Source organism: Artemia franciscana, chromosome 9 (assembly GCF_032884065.1).
Source record: "Artemia franciscana chromosome 9, ASM3288406v1, whole genome shotgun sequence".
Taxonomy (NCBI): Eukaryota; Metazoa; Arthropoda; class Branchiopoda; order Anostraca; family Artemiidae; genus Artemia; species Artemia franciscana.
The window spans coordinates 28,521,595-28,545,246 of record NC_088871.1 but is presented as its reverse complement, the minus strand read 5'-3'; the positions used below and the strand labels follow the sequence as shown (position 1 = coordinate 28,545,246).

Genomic DNA, 23,652 nt, shown 5'->3' with positions numbered 1-23,652 from the left:
TCCCTGCACTCTAAGCGTTTTCCAAGATTTTAGGTTCCTCCCCTCAATTCCCCCCAATGTCACCGGATCGAGTCGGAATTTAACATAAGGGCTCTGAGGCACGATATCCTTCCAAACTTCAAATTTCATTAAGATCCAATCACTCCTTCGTAAGTTATAAATACCTCATTTTTCTAATTTGTTAAGAATGAACCTTCCCCCCCCAACTCCCCCAAAGAGAGCGGAACCGTTCTGGTTATGTCAATCACGTATCTAGGACTTCTGCTTATTTTTCCCACCAAGTTTCATCCCGATCTCTCCACTCTAAGCGTTTTCCAAGATTTTAGGTTCCCCCCCAACTCCCCCCAATGTCACCGGATCTAGTCGGGGATTTAAAATAAGAGCTCTGAGACATGATATCCTTCCAAACATCAAATTTCATTAAAATCCCATTACCCGTTCGTAAGTTAAAAATACTTCATTTTTTCTATTTTCTCCGAACTAACCGGCCCCCAACTCCCCCCAGATGGTAAAATCGGTAAAACGACTATTTCTAATTTAATGTGGTCCCTGATACGCCTGCCAAGTTTCATCGTCCTAGCTTGTCTGGAAGTGCCTGAAGTAGCAAAACCGGGACAGACAGACAGATAGACAGAATTTGCGATCGCTATATGTCACTTGGTTAATACCAAGTGCCATAAAAAAGCAAGGGAGAAACCTTGTTATCTTTCAATCCTTCCCAGCTCATAAAAATGGCATGTTTAGCACTATTTAGTATTCGCAGTGTTTAATCAATGATTTTGCACATTTGAAACAATAAAAATTTTATAAATAATTCTGCTTTTAGATTATGATAGTTCATCGGCTTCTACTAAGTATTTACTTACTCTATAGAGGTGTAATAGGAATTCCTAATTCGATATGAGGATTAACTGCACAATTTCGTACCAGACTTGGCACACATCGCCATGCTTGGCACAGTTCCACCCCGCTTAACACAGTTCCGTCACGCTTAGCACAGTTCCGCCACGCTTGGCACAGCCACACCACGCCCGGCACAAGTCCACCACGCCGGGCCCAAGTCCACCACGCTTGGCGGAAGTTCTACCAAGCTTGGCACCGTTACGCCACCCTTGATACTCTTGATACACGCCACCTTTTGTACATCATTTCTGAGTGTCGGCAACCCCTTGTTTTTATCAGGTATAGCTACTTCACTTTTTAACTTTCCAGAATTACCTGACGACGTCCAAATCTCTTCAAAGTTTGCATTTGTTAATACGATAAAAGATTCACCCAGTGACGTTTTAGGGGAGTTCTAAATCACTTATTGGATGAGATAGCACTCCGTAGAAAGATCACCTAAAGAAGGTCCATGGTAATCTTGGGGATTTCTCCGTTATCTCTTGAATCTAGTATATGACTACTGAAGCATCTGGCCATTATAATATGTGTTTATTTTCTCTTATTTCCTTCTTTTAAAACAGCTAATTTCAATATTTCTAAGCTGAAAATAAATTCAGTTCTTGTTCAAGTGTGCGTCTGTTTTCCTTTTTTCTCTTCTTCACTGTCTTGTCACGATGCTCACCTTCTGACTCCAATACTTATATACAAACTACTATTATTATGTTACAAACGACTATGCATCTGATTTTAGTTTACTTACTAATACCCTTTTTCATAGGCTTCTGATGAAGCCCCTAAACTGCACGAACAGCAAGATGGCGAACAAGCTGATTTGGGTGATCATCATTTAAACAAATTGTGAGCATAAGTGGTCATCTTTGTCCGTTTATAAGTTTTTCAGTGACTCTTATATGCTCCTGACCTCTACTTCCTACTGAGGTCGAACCATGAGAATTTGATCGAAAATCTTAATTTGGTAACACTTTCCCATGACATTCCGATTGGAAATTTGCGGGTTCCACTAAAACAAGCAGCACGACGGAAAGCCCAAAACATCTGCGATTAAATGTTTGATAATAAAACCACATTTCCTTATGCATGCCGTTAATTATAGATTAATATTTACAAGAATGCTGTTATAATTAAAATAAAAGCAAACAAATAATTGCATCTTCTGGTCTTATTTTGGAGGACATGTAGTACTGTAGACTAACCTAAAGAAGAACGTAAACACAATCAGGATACAGAACTAAGGCTTAGTCAGTATAACCCTTTTCCCGCCAATTGTAAACTTTATAAACAAAATTTGCTGTTTTAATATGCTACAATAAGAACATTACTTCCATAGTTGTTCCTCTCATCATTCCCAAAAGTAGTTACATTCCCCCTTCCTTCCTTTAAATGTAGATATCAAGGGAAAGGATGTTTCGTCAATTAAAAATGGGCTTCACATTTCTTTTGTTAGAAGCCAGAGATATGATTTCAGATAGGAAGAATGGAAGGAGGAAGGAGGGGTAGTGGGTAATTTTTTTTAAGACTGGAGATGCCTCAAAGAGTACATTTCAATGCCCAAATATTCTAGCTCTCATGAATCTCTAAACAAATACAGAATGAGTTCAGGGGGGGGGATAGACACTGATATCTAATTCCTCTTTATTCCCAGGAATTTGTTGGGTCTATGCCTTTATTATTAGTGTTACACCTTGGTGGGAGGGGGAGGAGAAAAACATTTAAATAATGACTAAGATCACTCTGACCTTCCATCATAAAAACAACAAGTGAGACTACAGGGAATTTCACTAAGAAAGTGAATTTTTTTTTCCAAATTAAATGGATGTTTTGGTTCTATATCCAAGAGCCGTTCTCAGCAAACCAAATATATAAATAAAATAAGACTTACAATAAAATGCGGGCTTGAATATAAATCAGGAAATATAAACCTTGAATATTATTCAAGTACTGCATAATTTAACCAGGACTGAATATAAAATTCAGGACTGGTAACTGATGCTCTGGTAACTATGATGTGGTCTCTATGATGTTCTGGTAACCCGCTAAACCAAAAAAAAAAAAAAAAAATGGGAGACAGATCAGTGTTACCGATACAAAAAAATCGGAAAAACTAGAAAAATGAGGTATTTTTAACTTACTAACAGGTGATCAGATCTGAACGAAATTTGATCTTTGGAAGAATATCGTGTCTCAAAGTTCTTATTTTAAATCCCGACCGGATCCGGTGATATTGGGGGGAGTTGGGGGGAGCCTAAAATCATGGAAAACGCTTAGAGTGGAGGGATCGGGATGAAACTTGATGGGAAAAATAAACACAAGTCCTAGATACGTGATTGATATGACCAGAACGGATCCGCTCTCTTTCGGAAAGCTGGGGGGAGAGTTAATTCTGAAAAATTAGAAAAATGACGTATTTTTAACTTACGAAGGAGTGATGGGATCTTAATGAAATTTTATATTTATGAAGGACCTCGTAACTCAGATCTCTCATCGATCCCCACTGTCATTGGGGGGGGGGGAGACCGGAAATCTTGGAAAACGCTTAAAGCGGAGAGACCAGGATGAAACTTGGTGGGAAGAATAAGCACAAATCCAAGATACGTGACTGTAATAACCGGACCGGACCCGCTCTCTTGGTGGAGTTGGGGGGGTGGAGTAATTTGGATAAATTATGAATAATGAGGTATTTTTAACTTACGAACAAGTGGTCAGATTCTAATGAAATTTGATATTTAGAAGGATCTTGTGCTTTAGAACTCTCATTTCAAATCCCGACCAGATCCGAGGACATTGGGGGGAGTTGGAGGGGGAAACCGGAATTCTTGGAAAACGTTAAAATCGAGGTATCTTACGAATTGGTGACCGGATCTTAATGAAACTTGAAATGTAGAAGAATCTTATGTCTCAGATGCTCCATTTTCAATTCGAATCGAATCCGAGGATATAGAGGGGTTAGAGGGGGGAAACAGAAATCCTGGAAACCGGAAATCTTGGAAAACGCTTAGAGTGGAGAGATCGGGATGAAACTGGATGGGAAAAATAAGAACAAGTTATAGATAAGTGACTGACATAATTGGAACGGAGCCGTTCTCTTTGGGGGAGCTGGGGGTCGTTAATTTGAAAAAATTAGAAAAATTGAGGTATTTTTAACTTAATAACGGGTGACCGGATCTTAATGAAATCTGATATTTAGAAGGAATCCATGTCTCGGAGCTCTTATTTCAAATTCCGATCAGGTCTGTTGACATTGGGGGAGTTGGAGGGGGAATCCAGAAATCTTGGAAAACGCTTATAAATGTCGTAGATACGTGATTGACGTAACCAGACTGGATCCGCTCTCTTTGGGGGATTTAGGGGGTGGGGTTCAGTGCTTTAGCGAGTTTGGTCCTTCTAGACGTGCTAGGACGATTAAAATTGGTTGGCGTGTCAGGGAGCGGCACAAATTGACTTGATAAAGTCGTTTTCCCCGATTCGACCATCTGGGTGACTGAAGGGCGAGGAAAAATTTGAAAAGCTGAGGTATTTTTAACTGACGAGTGGTGATCGGATCTTAATGAATTCTGATATTTAGAAGGACCCGGTGACTCAAAGCTCTTCCTGACCAATCCTGACCGGCGTTAAGCCTCTGGTTTTCCTTTTAAAGCAATCTATTGATTCTTAGAATTTTGCTAGAGCTCAAACCATATGAAGTCTTGGCTCTTCCGACCAAGTCACAAGTGCCATATGAGTTCTTAGCTCTTGTTTTTTGAAATAAATTATTATTTTTAAGACGAACCGAAATAATAGTTACCATTCCTGAATCAGTGTCAGAGATGGAATTTTTTTTCGCGATGCAGTTTTTTTTTCAAAACGCGTTTTTTAACTTTTAGTTACTATGGGCTGTGGTTCGCTCTTTACTAGGTTGCCGCTGCAACCTTGAGACAAATCAAGAAAGATTTTAATACGATTCTTGTTGTTTATGGCCCTTGGTATTAACCAAGTGACATATAGCGATCGCAAATTCTGTCGGTCTGTCTGTCTGTCGGTCTGTTTGTCTGTCTGTCCCGGTGTTGCTACTTTAGGCACTTCCAGGTAAGCTAGGACGATGAAGTTTGGCAGGCGTACCAGGGACCAGACCAGACTAAATTATAAATAGTCTTTTTCCCTATTTGACCATATGGGGGGGAGTAGGGGGTCGATTAATTCAGAAAAACAGAAAAAATGAAGTATTTTTAACTTACGAACGAGTGAACGGATCTTAATTAATTTGATATTTGGAAGTATATTGTGTCTCAGAGCACTTATTTTAAATTCTGACCAGATCCGGTGACATTGGGGGGAGTTGGAAGGGGGAACCTAAAATCTTGGAAAACGCGTAGAGTGGAGGGATCGGGATGAAACTTGGTGGGAAAAATAAGCAGAAGTCCTAGATACGTGTTTGATATACTGGAACGAATCTGCTCTGTTTGGAGGAGTTGGAGGGGGAGGGTTAATTCTGAAAAATTTCTAATATATATTGTATGAAGCATTTACTGAGCACTCCCCCAAATCTATATTTAAATAAATATTATTATTTAGCTAAAGTGCAACTTCTATTGCCTCACGAATAACATTTTTTTTATACCTAAATCATTGCTAATGAAGGAAGTGTTTTCAAAAAGTATTACATGGCTGGGATTTTTAAAAACATGGCTGCTTAGAGGAGAATCAAAAGAATTATGAACACAATTTGAACTTAAAGCCTTGGTTATATATTCTTTATGCTGTTGCAGGTGTTTTTGTAAATTTTGGTAGGCTCTACCCACATAATAATTGCCTTAGTCACGTGGTATTTGATAAACCCCTTTTTGGTGGGTAGCTGAGGTTTTATCTTTTCGGAGCTTAAGAAATTCATCATCTTTAAATTACTACTGTAAGTTTTAGTGTTACTCCTTACTTTTAGATAACAAATGTTTTTTTCGTTTAATTGGGTTCTGAAACCAACCTTGTGCAGTCGTTATTATGCCTCAGCAGTTGAAGATTCCATCCAAAAAGGCATGGAAAGTGTAGTCTTAGGTGTCAGTTTTTGCAATTGGTTCACTTTAAAATTATCTGTTTTCGAACGACTCGGCAGGCTCCTAGGAAAGATAACTTTTTTCTAAAATCGCTGAATTGGACTCTATTTTAATTATTTGCCCTGCCTTGTAGATATTGGGAATCCATTTGTGTATGGGTCCATTTAGCTCCATTATTAATGAAGTAGTCATTTTGTGAAACTGAAATAAAGGAGCTTTATTTTGCTACAAAAGGCTGCATCACTATTCTGTGCCACTTGTAGTCATTTGTGTTTATTTATGTGACCACCTACTTGCCTTTATTTCTATCTTGTCTCGTTCTTACTCTTCTTTTTCTTACCTTTTTCTTCTAGTTCTTCATCTTCCATTTTCTTTGTCTATTATTATATATAAGTTTAGTTGCTTTTGATTTCCCGTCGCTTATAATAGATGACATAAAACATGTGCTCCAAAAAGGAGTGTTTCAAAGAAAAGTAAAGTGCGACATTAAAACATAAAAATGAATAAAACTAAAGTTGTACAATAGTTTAAATTTAAAACTGACAAGAGCTACTATGAAGTGAAATCCAAAGCAAACGGAAATCAGAATAAAAGTCAATATATATTAGTTAGTTTGTATTCGTTTTACATATATTTTATTTATACCATTTTAGTTTTAGTTTCTTGCTGGGTTTTTTCTACATTGAAGACGCCTTGTTATATACGAGAAAAATATCCGTTTGATTCTTGTTCTCTTTGTTTTCTTTTACTGGCCATAAACCCATTTGTCATTTCCAGATTCATTTATAGTCCAGGACTTTTAGGGTTTGACCCGGACAAAATTGCAATATAAACGAAAATGGTACCAAAATGATCAGAAAAAAAATTCTGTACAACATACTAAAAGTCCCCATAAATCCGAGTGGGGCGAGTACCCGAAAAACAGGGGAAAAGGGGGAAATGCGGGGGAAAATGGGAAAAATGCCGAACATGCCCAGAAAATAGTTTAAAGTGAGTTTTCTGGGGTTTTCACATACGCTGATTACGAAATTGACATCTAAAATTCAGTATAGAAAAAGAGTACTACGGAAAACGGGGGAACAGGGGAAAGAGGGGAGAAAAGAGAAGAATACAGGGTAGGGGTAGAAAGCGGTTTGAAAGATATTTTCTGGGGTATTCCTATCTGGTGATTACGAAATTGAGAAATAAAATGATATACAAAAATCGATTAACATAAAACGGGGAAATGGGGGGGGGGAGGGGAAAAGGGAAATATACAGGGTAGGGGTAGAAAGCATGTGGAAATGTGTTTTCTGGGGTTTTTCTATCTGCTGATCACGAAACTGACCCCTAAAATGAAGGAAAGAAAACGAGAACCATGAAAACCGAACAAAACTGGAGGAAACAACGGAAAAGGGGAAGGGAGGCCTGACTCCTGAGCCAGCTGCTAATGGCTAATAAGTAGGCCTATGGACAAAATAACTCGCTTAAGTATCAAATTTGTACTTTCTTGAATCACAGACATTTCTTACAACCATTTGAATTACTAAACATAAAGAAAACAACCGCTTGGCAGTTATATATAAAATGGCTATTATATGTAAAATTTGCACTTTCGAAGGCAGTATAGTTGACTTGAAAAACACAGCATTGATATCACTAGTCGAGCTCCTCGTCTTCGACAATCTCGTTGTCCCTGTTCAAACAGTTGATACCCTGACATTCTCTGCACGCGAACGTACACGCTAATCCATTTTTCTTGCAGCTGCATCGCGAGTTCTCGCAGCCTGTCTTACAGTTGCATCTCACGACACTCAAAAGAGTCTGAGGTGCGGGCAACAAATGGGTCATCACAGGTGAGTATTTATGGTCTCGGAGGACCCAACCCCAGTCAGCCGGGTCGAGGTCAGCTGGTTCCCCTTTCCAACGGGATACCTGGAGGCGCACTCGCTGGGAGTGCAATGAAGCTGCAGGTTCGGTTGGCGGAAGCCTTTCAGGCTTAACAAACGCCATAGTATTAGACGAAGAAACTTTTTCCAAGAAAATTCGATGTCGCAGCTTAGTGAGATCTTCGTTTGGTCGTGCTTTATACAAGCTGAGGAGAAGATATTCACCCGCTTTCACAATTTCATCTTTGGACGATGATTCATCCAGAAACACTTTGCATTTTTTTCTGAACACTTCGCTCTTCTTCAAAAGAGGTAGCACAGCTTGCTTTCCAAGTCCGAAAACTCGTGAGGTCGTGTCACATCCCAAGAGTGCGTGCCCTACCAGAAGCAGCCTGGATACTTCTCCTATTTTTTTTTGCACTTCGTTGAAGCACCAGAACCGTGTTATCGCTTCTTTTGCGTTCGTTGACGATTCGAAGTAAAGTGTTTTTGCATTAGGCGGGAGGTGATACAAGAGTAGAATCAGAAGGTCAGTGTCGTTGCCAAGAACTATTGTTTCAGAGTTTTCTGCTTTCGTTACGGCAGTCTTCACGATTAGATAGTCAGCATCGTCCTTCGCATGGACGACTTCAAATCCTTTGGCTCTGAGTTTTTCCCCGATGTAGCTTATAATTCGCTGTTTGCTCTGAGAGTTGCTCAAAAACTCTTCCTTCTTTTTCTGGAGCTTTTTCTGTACCGTTTTGGCATACTTTTGTTTGTCTTAAAGCTCACATAGCATGATTTATGGTAAACTGCATCTGCAGCATGGAGGTCAGAAAGAATGCAATTCATCCTTCCGAGAACAGTCGTCGCCCAATTGTCTTTGCCTCTACTTTCGCATGCCCGCAACACTGAGTGTCTAAGTTCTGTCGTGGCTGCTTTCACGCACTCGCCGTTGGCCCCCTTTCTTATCGACTTCTCGAACCCCACTTCATAGTTGCAAAAAATGCAACAGACCTGCACGTTAAAGAAATCTTGAGATCTCAGTTTTCTCGGAGACAAAGAATGCAGAGTCTGTTGGAGCCACTCATCTTGCACTGGAAGAGAAGAGCAGCTTAGTTTCGGTAAAAATAGGACAGATACCTTGAATCTTACCTCTCCATGACATGAAAATTTTCCACTTCTGTACAGCAGCAGGGTTTCCAAAGAGCTTTATCTTTCATCAGCACCATTCGCACGGCGAACGTAACTCTCTAAATGAATTCTGAACCTTCCAAATGGCGCGCCATCTCGAAAGACCGTCTCTGAAAACAAGCTGAAAAACTAGATGTCGCTCTTGCTTAATCTTGACAAAACGCAACTAATAACCATTAATTCGGGCACCCAGGGAAAATAATGAATTAAACTTGGCTTAGTACTGAAAGAAGAGTTGCCGATACGCAAAATTATGCTTGACTTAAAAAAAAAATCTCGTCGCACCTTGATTTATCCTGCTACCATGTCACATGTGTAAGCATCCACGCAGACTGGGGACTATTGGATCCGCTAGATGTCATTCCGTCAGGATAGGTTTTGTCGTCGGCACTGGAATTCCGCGGTGACTAGTCTACCTTGCTTCTCTTACTGGATGTCGAATTAGAACAGGATTATGTTGACGAACCCACGCGCTTGTCGATAACGACGAGGAATACGGAATAATGTAATTTCAGTATTTTTCTGTATTTCTTTCTCGAATTTTTTTTTGCCTTTTCCGAACCTATGGGGTAGCCGAACCTCTATAGATCTCCTGTATTTGTTCTCGAACTTTGTTTTAGATGTCAATTTTATAATCAGCAGATAGAAAAACCCTAGAAAACACATTTCCACATGCTTTCTACCCCTACCCTGTATATTTTCCTTTTTCCCCTCCCCCCCCCATTTCCCCGTTTTATGTTAATCGATTTTTGTATATCATTTTATATCTCAATTTCATAATCACCAGATAGGAATACCCCAGAAAATATCTTCCAAACCGCTTTCTACCCCTACCCTGTATTCCTCTCTTTTCTCCCCTCTTTCCCCTGTTCCCCCGTTTTCCGTAGTACTCTTTTTCTATACTGAATTTTAGATGTCAATTTCGTAATCAGCGTATGTGAAAACCCCAGAAAACTCACTTTAAACTATTTTCTGGGAATGTTCGGCATTTTTCCCATTTTCCCCCGCATTTCCCCCTTTTCCCCTGTTTTTCGGGTACTCGCCCCACTCGGATTTATGGGGACTTTTAGTATGTTGTACAGAATTTTTTTCTGATCATTTTGGTACCATTTTCGTTTATATTGCAATTTTGTCCGGGTTCGATCCTTTTTTGAGCTAAAAGTCCTGGACTATTATTTGATTTGTCATGGCTGGCCAGCTCGGCTTTAGATTTTTTACTTGTTAAAATCAAATATGACAAATACTGTTACTGATGAGTTAATAGATCCTTAAACTAGCAGAAATTAACCTGAATAATCAACTCAAACTCATAATGAAATAAAATAAATATTGAATGCACACATATCTTAATCCATCATTTTATTAAACTAATCTTAGTTCTATTTTGTTATAACCGTTTCTTTTTTAAATAAATGTATATCAATATCTTGTATAAAAATGGAAAATTATGTTTTGTTGTCTTAAAAAATGGACTTCGCAAATCAATGCAACTAAACTTGTTTCCCTAGTTTTCATACTAGTTTCAATGGAGGCTTACATACTCGGTCCCGTTTACATGCCCTGAAACTTTAAGCCAATCAGCGAAAAATATACGTTTTGTTTTTGCGCCACGAATATATAGGAACATTTTTCTTTGAAAATCTATTGTCTTCATTAAGGTCCCCTTGGCCCAGTCTACTTATGCTGAATATTTCACGTTGATTGGCAAAAAAAGCTCTAGGCCTACAAGGTGCCACAAATCAGTACGATTTTTTTTCTTCGTTAATGATTGTTTTGCATAGTGTTTATGATCACTAAGTTGTAACAAAGTCAGACAGAAACAAAAAAGGTCTATTTTGGATTTCACGAATTAAAATATCCAATTGTTTTCAACTGTTTTTATTTTCATTGAAGTTTCCTTCTTTTTGTACCCCATACGTAACTTGAGTGTCATTCGCACTTTAATGAAACCAGTATATAACCAGGGCTTTAATTTCATTTAGGGGTAAATCATTTCTTATAGGGACAATTATTTTGAATCTAGGGAATCAGGAGAATCTAGGATAAAGTAAATATTCGCAAAAGTTTGATTTTTTTTCAAACGTAAGGCTGAAAAATTCTCAAAGATTGATTATGCTCAGTTTAAAAAAAAAAAACAAAAAAAAAAACCTTATGCTGCAACACGCCTTAAGACTTCAGAAACTGATCTGGTCCTTAATCTATAAACAGTAGAGATCATAAGAATTTTTTGCTCAGATTCAGACTTTATACCAACAACAGTTGGCGTTGTATATGACATCTGTCCCAAAGCTGATGTTGATGCAGGGAGGTGACCTTAGGCAGTCAAGAACGCAGGATTTGGAGGAACGATGAGATTGAAATCATAATCTCACTCCCATGACTTAATGATGATTCAATTTTGAACTACCAGCATATTAAATGAAACTCTGGCATCTTTTTGAGAATAAAGATCATAATCTCCCCGACTTAGTGACATTTCATTCTGAATTACCACCACACAAATTATATATATTAATCTTTTTTTAAAGTTGAATTAAATTTTAGCAACCTTTTCATTGTGAGATTGAACATCGGCTTGGAGTCGGCTGTTTCACCTCTGGTCATGTTGCGTGCCGAGTTCGATTAGATCGTGGAGGCTATGTTCCTGGCGAAACTATATCTGTTTGGGCTTCAGTTGTGAATCAAAGCAGATCGACAATCAAAAGGACCAAGGCTTCACTCACAGAGGCAAGTAATAAATGAATAAGAAAAAGAAACTGGCAACCACATATTGGGAAAATTTTACCGAAGAATTATTCAAATAGCCTAAAGTAAAAAAAAAAACTTTAAAGGGTGTGAACAAAATCAGCCAGATCGATGAAATACCCCAAGACCTGCCAGTCAGGTGACTTCAAAATCTATAATGTTCGAACAGAAAATTTCTCTTATCACCAAAGAAAGTAATCACATGGTATCCTTTTTATCTCAGATGTATAATGTCTGTAACTAGTTAGAAAAAATATTTGATACTGTTTCCAAATAATTTGTTTTTATTACATCACTGAATATTTTAAAAATGTTTGTATAAAACAAAAGTCACTGGGGAGAAACCACAAGCTTGCACACACTTTCTTATTAAAATGTTTGCGAAAAAATAACATGAACAAATGATTAACTTGATTTTTTAGATTTTATTAGAATAAATATGGAAGATAATTTTTTGTGTTTGTGTTTTTTTTTTAATAAGAGAGATTGAATTGAAGTTTGAGTTGATTCTGTTTATGTTGTGATTTTTAATGGAATGTATATCTTTACTTGTTATTACCGTTCGTCTACAAAACGTGTGTGTGTGTATGTGCGTGCGTGCGTGGAAAGTTAAATATATGTTTATGTCTATCCTGTATGTAATACTGCATTGTTTATCCGGTCTTCGAGAAGCTTTGAGAAGTTGTAACTCTTACGAAGGTTTTAGGTATAAAATCCCCTCCCCCGTCCAAGACCCTCTTAAGACTTTTCGTGTTGACTGAAATTCGAAACCCCTCAACACAAATAATTAACAGTCCCATCCAGTTATATTATTTACGTTTTGAACATTCAGTTAGCGTTAAATAGCCGTTTTAGCGTTCAGTTAAGTTATATAACCATGAATAATGTCACCCAACATTTTTCTGAAGTTATAAATTTTCTTTTTTAATATTAATTTTAAATTTTTTTTGATATTAAGTTTAGTAATATTTCTTAGTGTTATGAAAGACTTTCTGGTATACATAATGTTGATTACCATATGCTTGTATTCTGGTGAAATATCTTCTTCTCTGAAGCAAAGCTCTTTCTTGCAAAGAGGTGATCCCCGACAGGTTTCTCATTTTAATTATTGGTGTGTATAATAATTATTTAATTATTGGATCTTATGAAATCCCATAGCAATACGGATTGCAGAATTTTGCAATGACTCCAACATGTTAAAAATCTGTGGCGAGCTATTAGCAAAAAATTGGATACCATATTCCATTTTTGCCCTTATATAAACTTTATAAAAATCTATCATTGTTTTAGGTGATGAACCCCATTTCGAATTAGCGAGTCGTTTAAGTGGATTATATTCTTCTTGAGTGATTTGATGTGATCATGCCATCTTAGTTTGGAATCAAACACAATTCCCAATAACTTCACTGAAGATTCATAGTTTATAGTAGAGTTATTCACGACTATATTTGGTATGGTTAAATGTCTCTGTCTAGTAAATAGGATTGCTTTGGTTTTGGAAGTGGAGATAGACAAATCTAATGCTTCTGAAATGCAAGAGATTATGTGGATATCTTGTTGAAGATTTTTGACTAAATCAGTGACGTTTCTGCCTGATTTCCAGATTACTAGGTCATCTGCATAGAGCCCAAATGATGCATGTTTTAATTAAACTTAGATATATATAGATTAAAGAGTATAGGACTAAGAATGGCTCCCTGGGGTAAGCCTTCTTTAATAGGGTGATTGTGGCTCCTACAATTACCAATTTGGACAACAAATGTTCTATTATTTAGAAAATCATAGATGAGGATAACAATGCCAATAGGAAAGTCAAGATTCATTAATACCTCTAGCAATTTTTGGTGAATGACATTACCATATGCATCAGCCCAATCAAAAAGTATGGCGATGGTTGAATGCCTTTGGTTAAATGAGTTGGATACATCATTTTCAAGGCAAGCAACATTGTCCAGTGAGCAGTGCCCTTTTCTGAATCCTGTTTGTTCAGGGGGGTAGAGGTTGTTAACTTTTACAAACCATTCAACCCTATTTAAAATCAGTCGTTCCAGGATTTTTCCTAGTGTTGTTAACATTTAAATTGGCCTGTAGGATTTAATATTGTTTGAAGGCTGGCAAGGCTTAAGAATGGGATTGACTATAGCTATTTTCCAAGATCTAGGAATTTTGTGATGGGCCCATATATGATTGTAAATGTGCAAAAGTGCATATTTAAATAAATCCGCCGTTTTTGTAATCCAATTTATATGGATATCATCGTGTCCAGGGGTTGATTTTGGATTGCTAAGGCTGATGGCTTGCTTCATTTCTTCAAACAGGAAGGGCTTTTCAAGAGAAAGTTTATGTGAGCAGGATCTTGGCAGAACGCAAAAGGGAGGTCGTCTTAGGGACTGTCTTACGATGTCTTTTTTATAATGCTCTGCAAACAGTTCAGTTTCCTCTTTGTCACTAAGAATATATCTGTTATTAACACATATATCATATTTCCTATTATCAATAGGTTTATTGTAACCATTCAGTTGGCTGATATAATTGTGGACTTTTGTTAAAGCTGTTTGGGAGTCAATCTGGGAGTAAAACCTATCCCGTGCTATCTTTTTGGACTTTCTGCATATTTTTTTGAGCTTTGCTATTGCATGTTTATACTCAAGATGTGTGGTAGGTGAGGGATTTTTCTGGAAATGCTTTCTGGATTTTTTCTAGTTTGTTTTGCTAATTCACAGTCATCATCCCACCATGTCTTACGCAGCCTCTTAAGATTTATCTTTTTCTTATTACAATATTTTGGAATGGCAGCATCAGCAGCAACAACTAACCATGATGATACTTTCTCAGCTTTTTTATCTATATCTAGTAGGTTATATACCTCTGAGTAATCAAAAGATACAAGTATATCTTGGAAAAATGGCCAGTTTGCTTTTTTGGTATTGTACTTTGGCTTGGGATTTGTGGACATAACTTGTGTGTTGCTTGATGAAGTAAGAATGGCTATATGATCTGTTTGCAGTCCAGGGACCGAATTTTCCGAATTTTGTTTTAAATCCTTGTCAGAGCCCCAATCATGTAGGGTAGAGGATGCAAAATCTGTGGCATCCGGTACAATGTATTTTTTTTAGGCAAGGGTAGTACAGAGTGAAACAACCTAGCAAACCATCTGCCAAGACCTTAGCCCGACATTGATAAACGACCTTTGTAGTAGTTCATTATATGACCCATTTGTCTCGGACAGAGAGTAGCAACATAGCAATCAATATCAGGGCGATCGGTTTCAACTTTTCTATTAGACATCTTACTATTGAACGAGTCGAAAAAGACATGTATTCACGGCCAAACCTTTTTTTATTGCTAAAGTATAGCCTAATTCAGTTCTTAATGTTAACTGGCAGAGTTCAAATTAGGAAGTGTTTACAGGGATATAATGAAGATACTTTATGTTGTAATGATGAATGTGATCTTGACTGGTTTTTCGTTCAAGAATACGTAGGAGGGGAACGTTGCTATATCAAACTCTCGATGTTTCAACGAATAAAGCGTAAGGAAATATACAACAGTCCGAGGAAAAACCAGGTGGATAGTCGGCGATTGTGAATGTGTTCACTATTCATGAGGTACGTCTCATGAATATATTTTTTTTACCGGCAGCTGGTACAATATATATTTTTAGTCCAGGGTAGTGCACTGCGAAACAACCTAGCAAACCATCTGCCAAGACCTTAACCCGACGTGGATAAACGACCTTTGTAGTAGTTCAATATGTGACCCATTTGTCTTGGACCAAGAGTAACAACATAGCAATCAATGTCAGAACGAACGGTTGCAATTTTTCGATTAGACATGTTGCTATTGAACGAGTCGAAAAAGACATGTAATCACGGCCAAACCTTTTTTTATTGCTAAAGAATAACCTAATTCCATTCCTAATGTTAACTGACAGAGTTCAAAATAGGAAGTGTTTACAGGGATATAATGAAGATACTTTATATTGTAATGATGAATGTGATCTTGACTGGTTTTTCGTTCAAGAACACGTAGGAAGGGAACGTTGCTATTGCCAACTCTCGATGTTTCAGCGAATGAAGCGTTAGAAAATATACAACAGTCCGAGGAGAAACCAGATAGATAGTTGGCGATAATGACACTTGACCTGTTCACTAGTCGTGAGATATGTCAAGAGTCTTACTTTGTTCACGATATGAGTGTGGCAGTAGGTCTCTAAAACATGACAATATTTAATCTTTCTCTTCTGGTTGTGTTGTTGTTCCAGAATCTCGAACGGACTTTTCCTTTAATCAATGACACTTACATTAAACGGTCTCATATTATAAGATTGTAGGGTTATAGGGTTGTCCCCTCGTCGAAGTGCATCTTGAAGCAAATGTCGTTTTTTATGATTACAGTATTCTTATTATTAGTGAATTCACTGAGATTGTCCTCAAAGTTTTCCATTCGTGAAAGGGAAGTTCTATTGGCGTCAATTTGTAGGGTTTAGCCATTTTTCTAAATAAAACTATTTACGGCTTTTGTTGTAACTATTACGGTTTTTTGTTACAAAAAAAAAAATACGTCCTAAGCTATCACAAGCTGTTCTTAAAAATACCAAGTTTTTGTTACAAAATACAGAATACTTCTTACAAAACAAAAAATAATTCTTACAAAACAAAGATACATCCTAATAAATCACAAATTCTTCTTACAAAATACAAAATACTTCTTACAAAACAGAAAATAATTCTTAAAAAACAAAAATACATCCTAAAAATCAGAGATTTTTCTGACAAAATGCAAAATACTTCTTACAAATCAAAAAACACTTCTTACAAAGCAAAAAATAACTCTTACGAAACAAAAAGTAATTCTAACAAAACGAAAGCACATCCTAATCAGTCACACACTGTTATTACAAAATACAAAATACTTATTAACAAACAAAAAATACTTCTTACAAAACAAAAAATAATTCATACAAAACAAAAATACATCCCAAAAATCACAAATGCTTCCCTCAAAATAAAAAATAATTCTTACAAATCAAAACAAAATTATTACAAAACAAAAATACATACTAAGAAATCACAACCGATTTATTATAAAACAAAAAATACTTTTTACAAAACAAAAATACACAGATTATTGTTACAAAATACAAATACTTCTGACAAAACAAAATATAATTCTTGAAAACAAAAATACATCCTAAAAAATCAGATATTGTTCTTACAGAATACAAGCTTCTTGTCAAAAAGCAAAAAATACTTATTACAAAGCAAAAAATAATTTTTACAAAACAAGAATACATCCTAAAATATCATGAATTCTTTTTACAAAATACAAAATACTTCTTAAGAAACAAAAAATACTTCTTACAAAGCAAAAAATAATTCATACCAAACAAAAATATATCCCAAAAATCACATCTGCTTCCTTCAAAATACAAAATACTTCTTACAAATCAAGACAAAATTCTTACAAAACAAAAATACATCCTAAGAAATCACAAGTTCTTATTGCAAAATACAGAATGCTTCTTACGAAACAAAAGTGATCATTTCTTATGAAACCTAAAAGATTACAAATTTTTATTATAAAACACAAAATACTTCTTATAAAAGAAAAATAATTCTTAAAAAACAAAAATAAATCCTAAGAAATCATAAACGTCTTATTATAAAGCAAAAAATACTCCTTACAAAACCAAAATACACAAATTATTGTTTCAAAATACAAAATACTTCTTACAAAACAAAATATAATTCTTGAAAACAAAAATAGATCCTAAAAAATCAGATATTGTTCTTACAGAATACATCCTAAAACATCATGAATTCTTATTACAAAATACAAAATACTTCTTAAGAAACAAAAAATAATTCTTACAAAAGAAAAATACATCCTAAACAATTACAAATTCTTATTACAAAATACGAAATTCTTCTTAGGAAACAAAAAATAATTCTCACAAAACAAAAATTCATCCTAAACAATCACTAACTATTCTTAAAAAATCGAAAATACTTGTTGCAAAATAAAAAAAGATACTTCTTAAAACCAAAAAAAAACTTACAAAACCGAAATATATCCTGATAAATCACTAATTCCTCTTACAAAATACAAAATGCTTCTTACAAAACAAATAATAATTCTTGCAAAACAAAAATACATCCTAAGAAATAAAAGATTCTTCTTAGAAATATAAAGTACTTCTTACAAAACAAAATACTTCTTACAGAGCAAGAAATAATTCTTACAAAAGAAAAATAAATCACAAACTCTTATTACAAAATACAAAATACTTCTTACAAAACAAAAATTAATTGTTACAAGACGAAAATACATCCTAACAATCACAAACTGTTTTGCAAAACTAAAAATACTTGTTATAGAACAAAAAATATTTCTTACAATACAAAAAATTTCTTATAAAACAAACATAAATCTTAAAAGATCAAAAATTCTTCTTGCAAAATACAATATACTTCTTACACAATAAAAATAATTCTTACAAAACAGAAATACACCCTAAACAATGACAAATTCTTATTACGAAAAAAAACTCTTTACAAAGCCAAAGATAATTCCTATAAAATAAAAACACATCCTAAACAATAAGAGATTGTTCTTATAAAATGTCACACACCTACCGCTACCATCCATTTATTTACACTCAAAGATGATGAGCGTTTAGAGTAGCGTGTAGATCTTAAGCGTTTAGAGTAGAGACATAACGTGGGAGTTTATCAATATTCAAATAACTGCATTCAAGTTAGGTTCTTTTGGGTTTATTTAGCACGCTGTGCCATGATAAGTGAACCTAAATGATTCCAACTTGAATCCATTTATTTGAATTTCGTTTCGGATGTATATATTTTTTATTTCTAGAATTTTTTATTTCTTAGAATGCATTTTTGTTTTTAAGAATCATCTTTCTTTGTAAGATTCTTTTTATTTTGTAACAAGAATGTCATTTTTTTTGGATGTGTTTTTTGTAAGAATTATTTTTTGTTTTGTACGAAGTATTTTCTGTTTCGTAAGAAGAATTTGTTTTTTTTAAGAATGTATTTTTGTTTAGTAAGAATTGTTTTTTTTTGTAAGAAGTATTCTCTATTTCTTAAGAAAGTATATAAAAATGTCTTAGGATTGACGATCGGGCCAGAGAAGCCAGTCATAGTATGCATGGTAGTGTGAATTGAGATGGTGTTTGACGATGGGGTAGGCTTTCAAAATCGTAAACCAATGGACTTAATGCATGATTTTTAACATGAAAATATCTGAAAATGTCTTAGGAGCGATGAGAGGCACCTTAGGAGTGGTGAGGGGTTTAATGGCTTGCAAAAAGGTGAACCAAAGGGTCTGACGGATTGTTTTTAACAAGAAAATATCTGGGGAATGTCTTAGCAATGATGAAGGAATGCCAGAGGGTGCCAGAGGTCCAGTAATAGTGTGACACGGTGGTGTGAATTGAGATGGTGTATGACGTTGGGGTGGCTTGTAAAAATATTAATCAGTGAGTTTAATTTATGATTGATTCTTAACAAGGAAATATCTGAAAAATGTTTTAAGAATGATAAGAGTGCCAGAGGGTATCGCGTGCCACTAATAGTGTGAAACGGTGAAATTAATTGCTTGGACTAACATTTTATACAACTTAAAGTTAAGGTGGGAGGTTTTAAAGGAATTTTTCGGTGAGGGGGGGGGGGTCTGGAATCTAAAAGCCAGGCAAAGAAAAGAGGTACTTTCATTAAGAAGTCTCATAAATAACTCTTAATTTGGTTTAAATTTATCTCTAACAACAACCTTTTGCTTTTCATTTATATATACAAGTCTTCATTCTTTAGATTTCTTTTTCCAGGACGAATATTCTATGCGTAATCATTTACGCAATTTCAGCATTTTGTGGCCTATGTAAATAGGAATGCTTGTTCAAGATTGTCACTAATATATTTGCGAAATTCTGTGTTAGGACGATTTTGCCAATAAGTGAAGAATCAACTTGTCTGGGATTGTAAGGAGTTCATTGATCCTCAACAATGCCTTCGCTAAAACCCTTTTCGCTATTACGTCTACGTGATCATTCACCTGTGTTGTTTACGCAGCCTTGGCAACGCAGAAAAGCAATAGGGATATTATCGATCTAAGCAACTACATATCAATGAATTAACATCAGGTGGTTTGCGCTCGGGGGCAATGGATATCAAACACGCAATTCATAGCTTATCGATCCGACAAAAAAACAGTGAAATCCCCGATTGGGAAACACCTTATCACGTATAAAGTATTCCTTGAATAATATTACTATGAAGCTTTCATAGTCCAGATGTCAAAGGCACATTTCCATCGAGGGGAGACCCCTTTCTAATCCTAATGTGAACAGAAATCTTTCGAATATAAAGATTCATTGAGAAAACAAGAAGAAACAACCATTAAACAATTTATTAATGTATTATGTAACAACCAACGTGTTCATCGTCAATCCGTAACATCCCACATGTGTGTTCTCCACAATTACAAGTGGGGGTCCCCCACGGGACCTAAAGAAACAAGTCACGTTAGAATGCGTCACCCTTAACATAAGTAAACATTCCCCTATTACTTAAGAACTACAGAAATCTTGAAACGTCTCGAAGAAAAATGTCTTTAAAAAATCGTCTTGAAAGGTCTTGAACAGTCTTTAAAAATGTCTTGAAGAAAAATGTTTTGAAATGTCTGCAGATGCCTTCAAACATCTTGAAAAATGTCTTGACAGTGAAATTGGATGCTAGGGCCCCCTGGTGGAATTGGATGCAAGGACCCTGTTTGAAATGGGTGCAAGAGCCCCCGGTGGAATTGGACGCTAGGGGCCCCCGCTGGAATTGGATTCTAGGGCCTCGTTGGAATTGACTGCTAGAGTCCTGTTAGAGCTGTGGGCTAGGGCGCTATGTTGAAATTGCTTGCTAGAGCCCCCGTTAGAATTGCACGCTAGGACCCTGCTGGATTTGCTTGCTAGGGCCCCAGTTGAATTGCCTGCCAGGACCCGTTGGAATTGGATGCTAGGGCCCCTGTTGGGATTGTTTGACTACTAGGCTACTTTATTGACTACTAGGGCCACCCATTGGTATTGGATGCAAGGTCTCTCGTCGGAAATGGTTGCTAGGGCCTGGTGTCTTGAAGGCTCCCTACTTGGGGGAGGGTTCTGAAGGTTTTACCCCCTATACCCTTAGGTTTTTAAGCAACCAAAGAAAAGACCATAATGTAACGTCTATGTTTGCTCTTTGATTTGACGGGCCCCTGGAAATTATTTAAAGAATCAGAGAAACTATTAGGTAAAACCCGAACCCGTTTATGTAACAACCACAGGAATCATGATTTGGCGGGCCCTCGTGGTTTTTTTTTAATTACTTGCTATAATGTAACAAGAAAACTCTTTACTTAACAACCAAAGAAATCCTGAAGTAAAGAAGTCCCGGGCCTCGTAGGTTTTTAAGTAATCAAAGAAGCTATTAAGTAATTAACACATGCTCAGTTTAGAAAACATTCCCTATTGCGTAACAGACACCTGCGTCTCTTAGAAAACGTTCTCTATTACGTAAGATACACCTGAACCTTGTGCTGAGGGGGTCACCGTTAAACTTATTTAATCACTAATGGAAGAAATGAGTAGTGGCTATGGCTGATACAGAAAGCAGAAAGGAGTCGCTACTATAATTTCCCCTAGAGAGAACCAACAATCCAAACTACAAATAAAAAATTTGCTGTCGAAGCAAGGAAAGTGACTAAACTGCATAATTCAATTTTTGTTTTCTTTGACCTAAGAGAAAAAAAAACCAAATTGACACCTTTTTTTAAGGCAAAACCTTTTTCAGCCATCCACGTTCGTTGCATAGTGAGAAGTCAAAGTTGATTTGGGGTTGCTGGGATTTGAAGCTTTAAGCATCCACATGTCAAGATCTGTGTGTAACTGACCCCTCGTGTAATGGAGCCCCAAGCAACTGAACCCCTTTAATTGAATCGTCGTGCATCTGATCTCAGGTGTAACTGAACTTCTGTGCAACTTAACTCGTGTGCAACTGAACTTTAATGCTTCTGAACCCTCATACAACGGAACCCATTTAATTGAATCCTCGTGCAGCTCAACGCCAATGCACCTCAACCATCCTTTAACTAGACCTTCTTGTAACTCAGCCCCATTAAACTGAACCCTCTTTTAACTGAACCCCCTTCAATTGAACTCCATAAAACTTAACATTTGTGCAATTCAACCCCCGCTTAACTGAATACTGGTGCAACTCAACACCCGTCAAACTGAACTCTTATTCAGCTTAACCACAATGCAACTCATTGCTCAATTTACTCAATATCCATTCAATGCAAAACCCATTCAGCTCCATCCCCTTCAAATAAACAATATAACTAGACAATGCAATTCAGCCCATTTTGTCGGAAATGACTAAAGCTGGTTCGAATAAACTGGTCTTCCTTCAAAACAATTTACCCTTCTGTCCTATATATTTGAAATTTTTTTAAACTTTTCATACCCATGGCCTTAACACAATTGATGGTCATGGTCGCAGCAATAGCTGTGCCCCTAGTGCAGAGGAAACCAGCCCCTATTTCAGAAACGGTAACTATTATTTAAATTTGTCTTAATAGTAAATGTTTATTGCGGAGACAAATTTATGGAAATTTCTAAAAGGAGCTGGAAACCCTGATAAGTCTTCATTTTTCTTTATTATTTGTCCAATACTAATAGGGCACTAAAATATTGCAGAGATGTTTAAGGTCATTTAAAAGCTAGCTTTCACATTCTTTTTTTTATAATTACCAAAAACTGCCTTATGGTACCGAAATATGATTTTAGTGTAATTCTCGGAGTGTAAAAGCTTGAAATCATAAGAGGTCCACCACTGAAATTTCCATAACCGAAATCCGTTAAAATACTGTTTAAAATCCGCCTCTTGAATACTCCCTTTCCTAGTCACCTTTGCAAGTGGAAAAAAGTGTTTTTAGAAAACTACCTACCGAGTTAAAAAAAAATTATTGAAATACAAGACAATTATTGAAATACAAGACATTTATTTCATTTCGACAGTACAAAAATCGTTTGTTCGTAGTTTCTGTAACCTCTATCTTCATAATCAGCTAAAATAAAATCACTCATATTTTCCTATATTCGGCGATTTCTGAAAAAAACTAGCTCTTTATATGAAGATTGGCCTAGCTTAAGTTTTCTTAGAGAATTTAAATCGTTTGGAAAATTAATAAATATTATGGATGGTGAATGACTAATAAGCACCTCATAAATTAGTCTTTTATACTGTGTAAGTTTGTTAAAGACTTCCTTACTCCTAAGAATTTTTTTTTTTTTTTAGTTATGCTTTGTGTTCTAGTAAAGCGCTAGTTTTTCAGTATTCTACAAATATGAGGCAATGCCATAGGTTAAGACACAAGTAAGAATCTTTACATGTTCTATCTTGTTGTAACTGTTTGTTTTATAAACTCATGAAATAAATGCCTGTTAAGATCATTCTTCAAAAAAGCTCTGTTTTGTTGTCACAAAAATAAAAGAAAAAAAATCGTATGTCACAAACCATTAAAGCCAAATTTATTAGTTAATCAAAGGTTCATTTAAATGGGGCTGAGTTGCACGGGGGCCCAGCTAAACAGGGGTTAGTTAAATGGGGATCAGTCTTACGTGGGCTGAGTTCAACCTGGGTCCATTTGAATCGGGATTCAGTTGTTTGAAGGTTCGGTTGCAGGGGGGGGGGGTTTCAGTCTCACGACGGTCCAATTACACGAGGCATGTGTTGAACGAGGGCTCAGTTGCACGAAGGTTCACTTGCATGGGGGCTCAATTGCATGAGAATCCAGTTGCACATTGGTGCAGATGCACTTGGGTTCAGTTACTCGGGTTCTGTCACTTTGGGGTTCAGTTACAGGATGGTTTAGTTGTGATAGAACCGGGG

At 36.3% G+C, this 23,652-nt stretch overlaps 1 protein-coding gene across 1 annotated transcript in view; it reads left to right on the top strand.

Moving 5' to 3' along the window:
- Positions 1-23,652, top strand: part of LOC136031234 (arrestin domain-containing protein 4-like) — a 111,420-nt gene that overhangs the window by 72,274 nt on the left and 15,494 nt on the right. Inside the window, exon 4 of the mRNA XM_065710637.1 lies at positions 11,516-11,698. Within this exon, the coding sequence (XP_065566709.1) occupies positions 11,516-11,698 (183 nt within the window). The remainder of the gene's footprint in view (positions 1-11,515; positions 11,699-23,652) is intronic.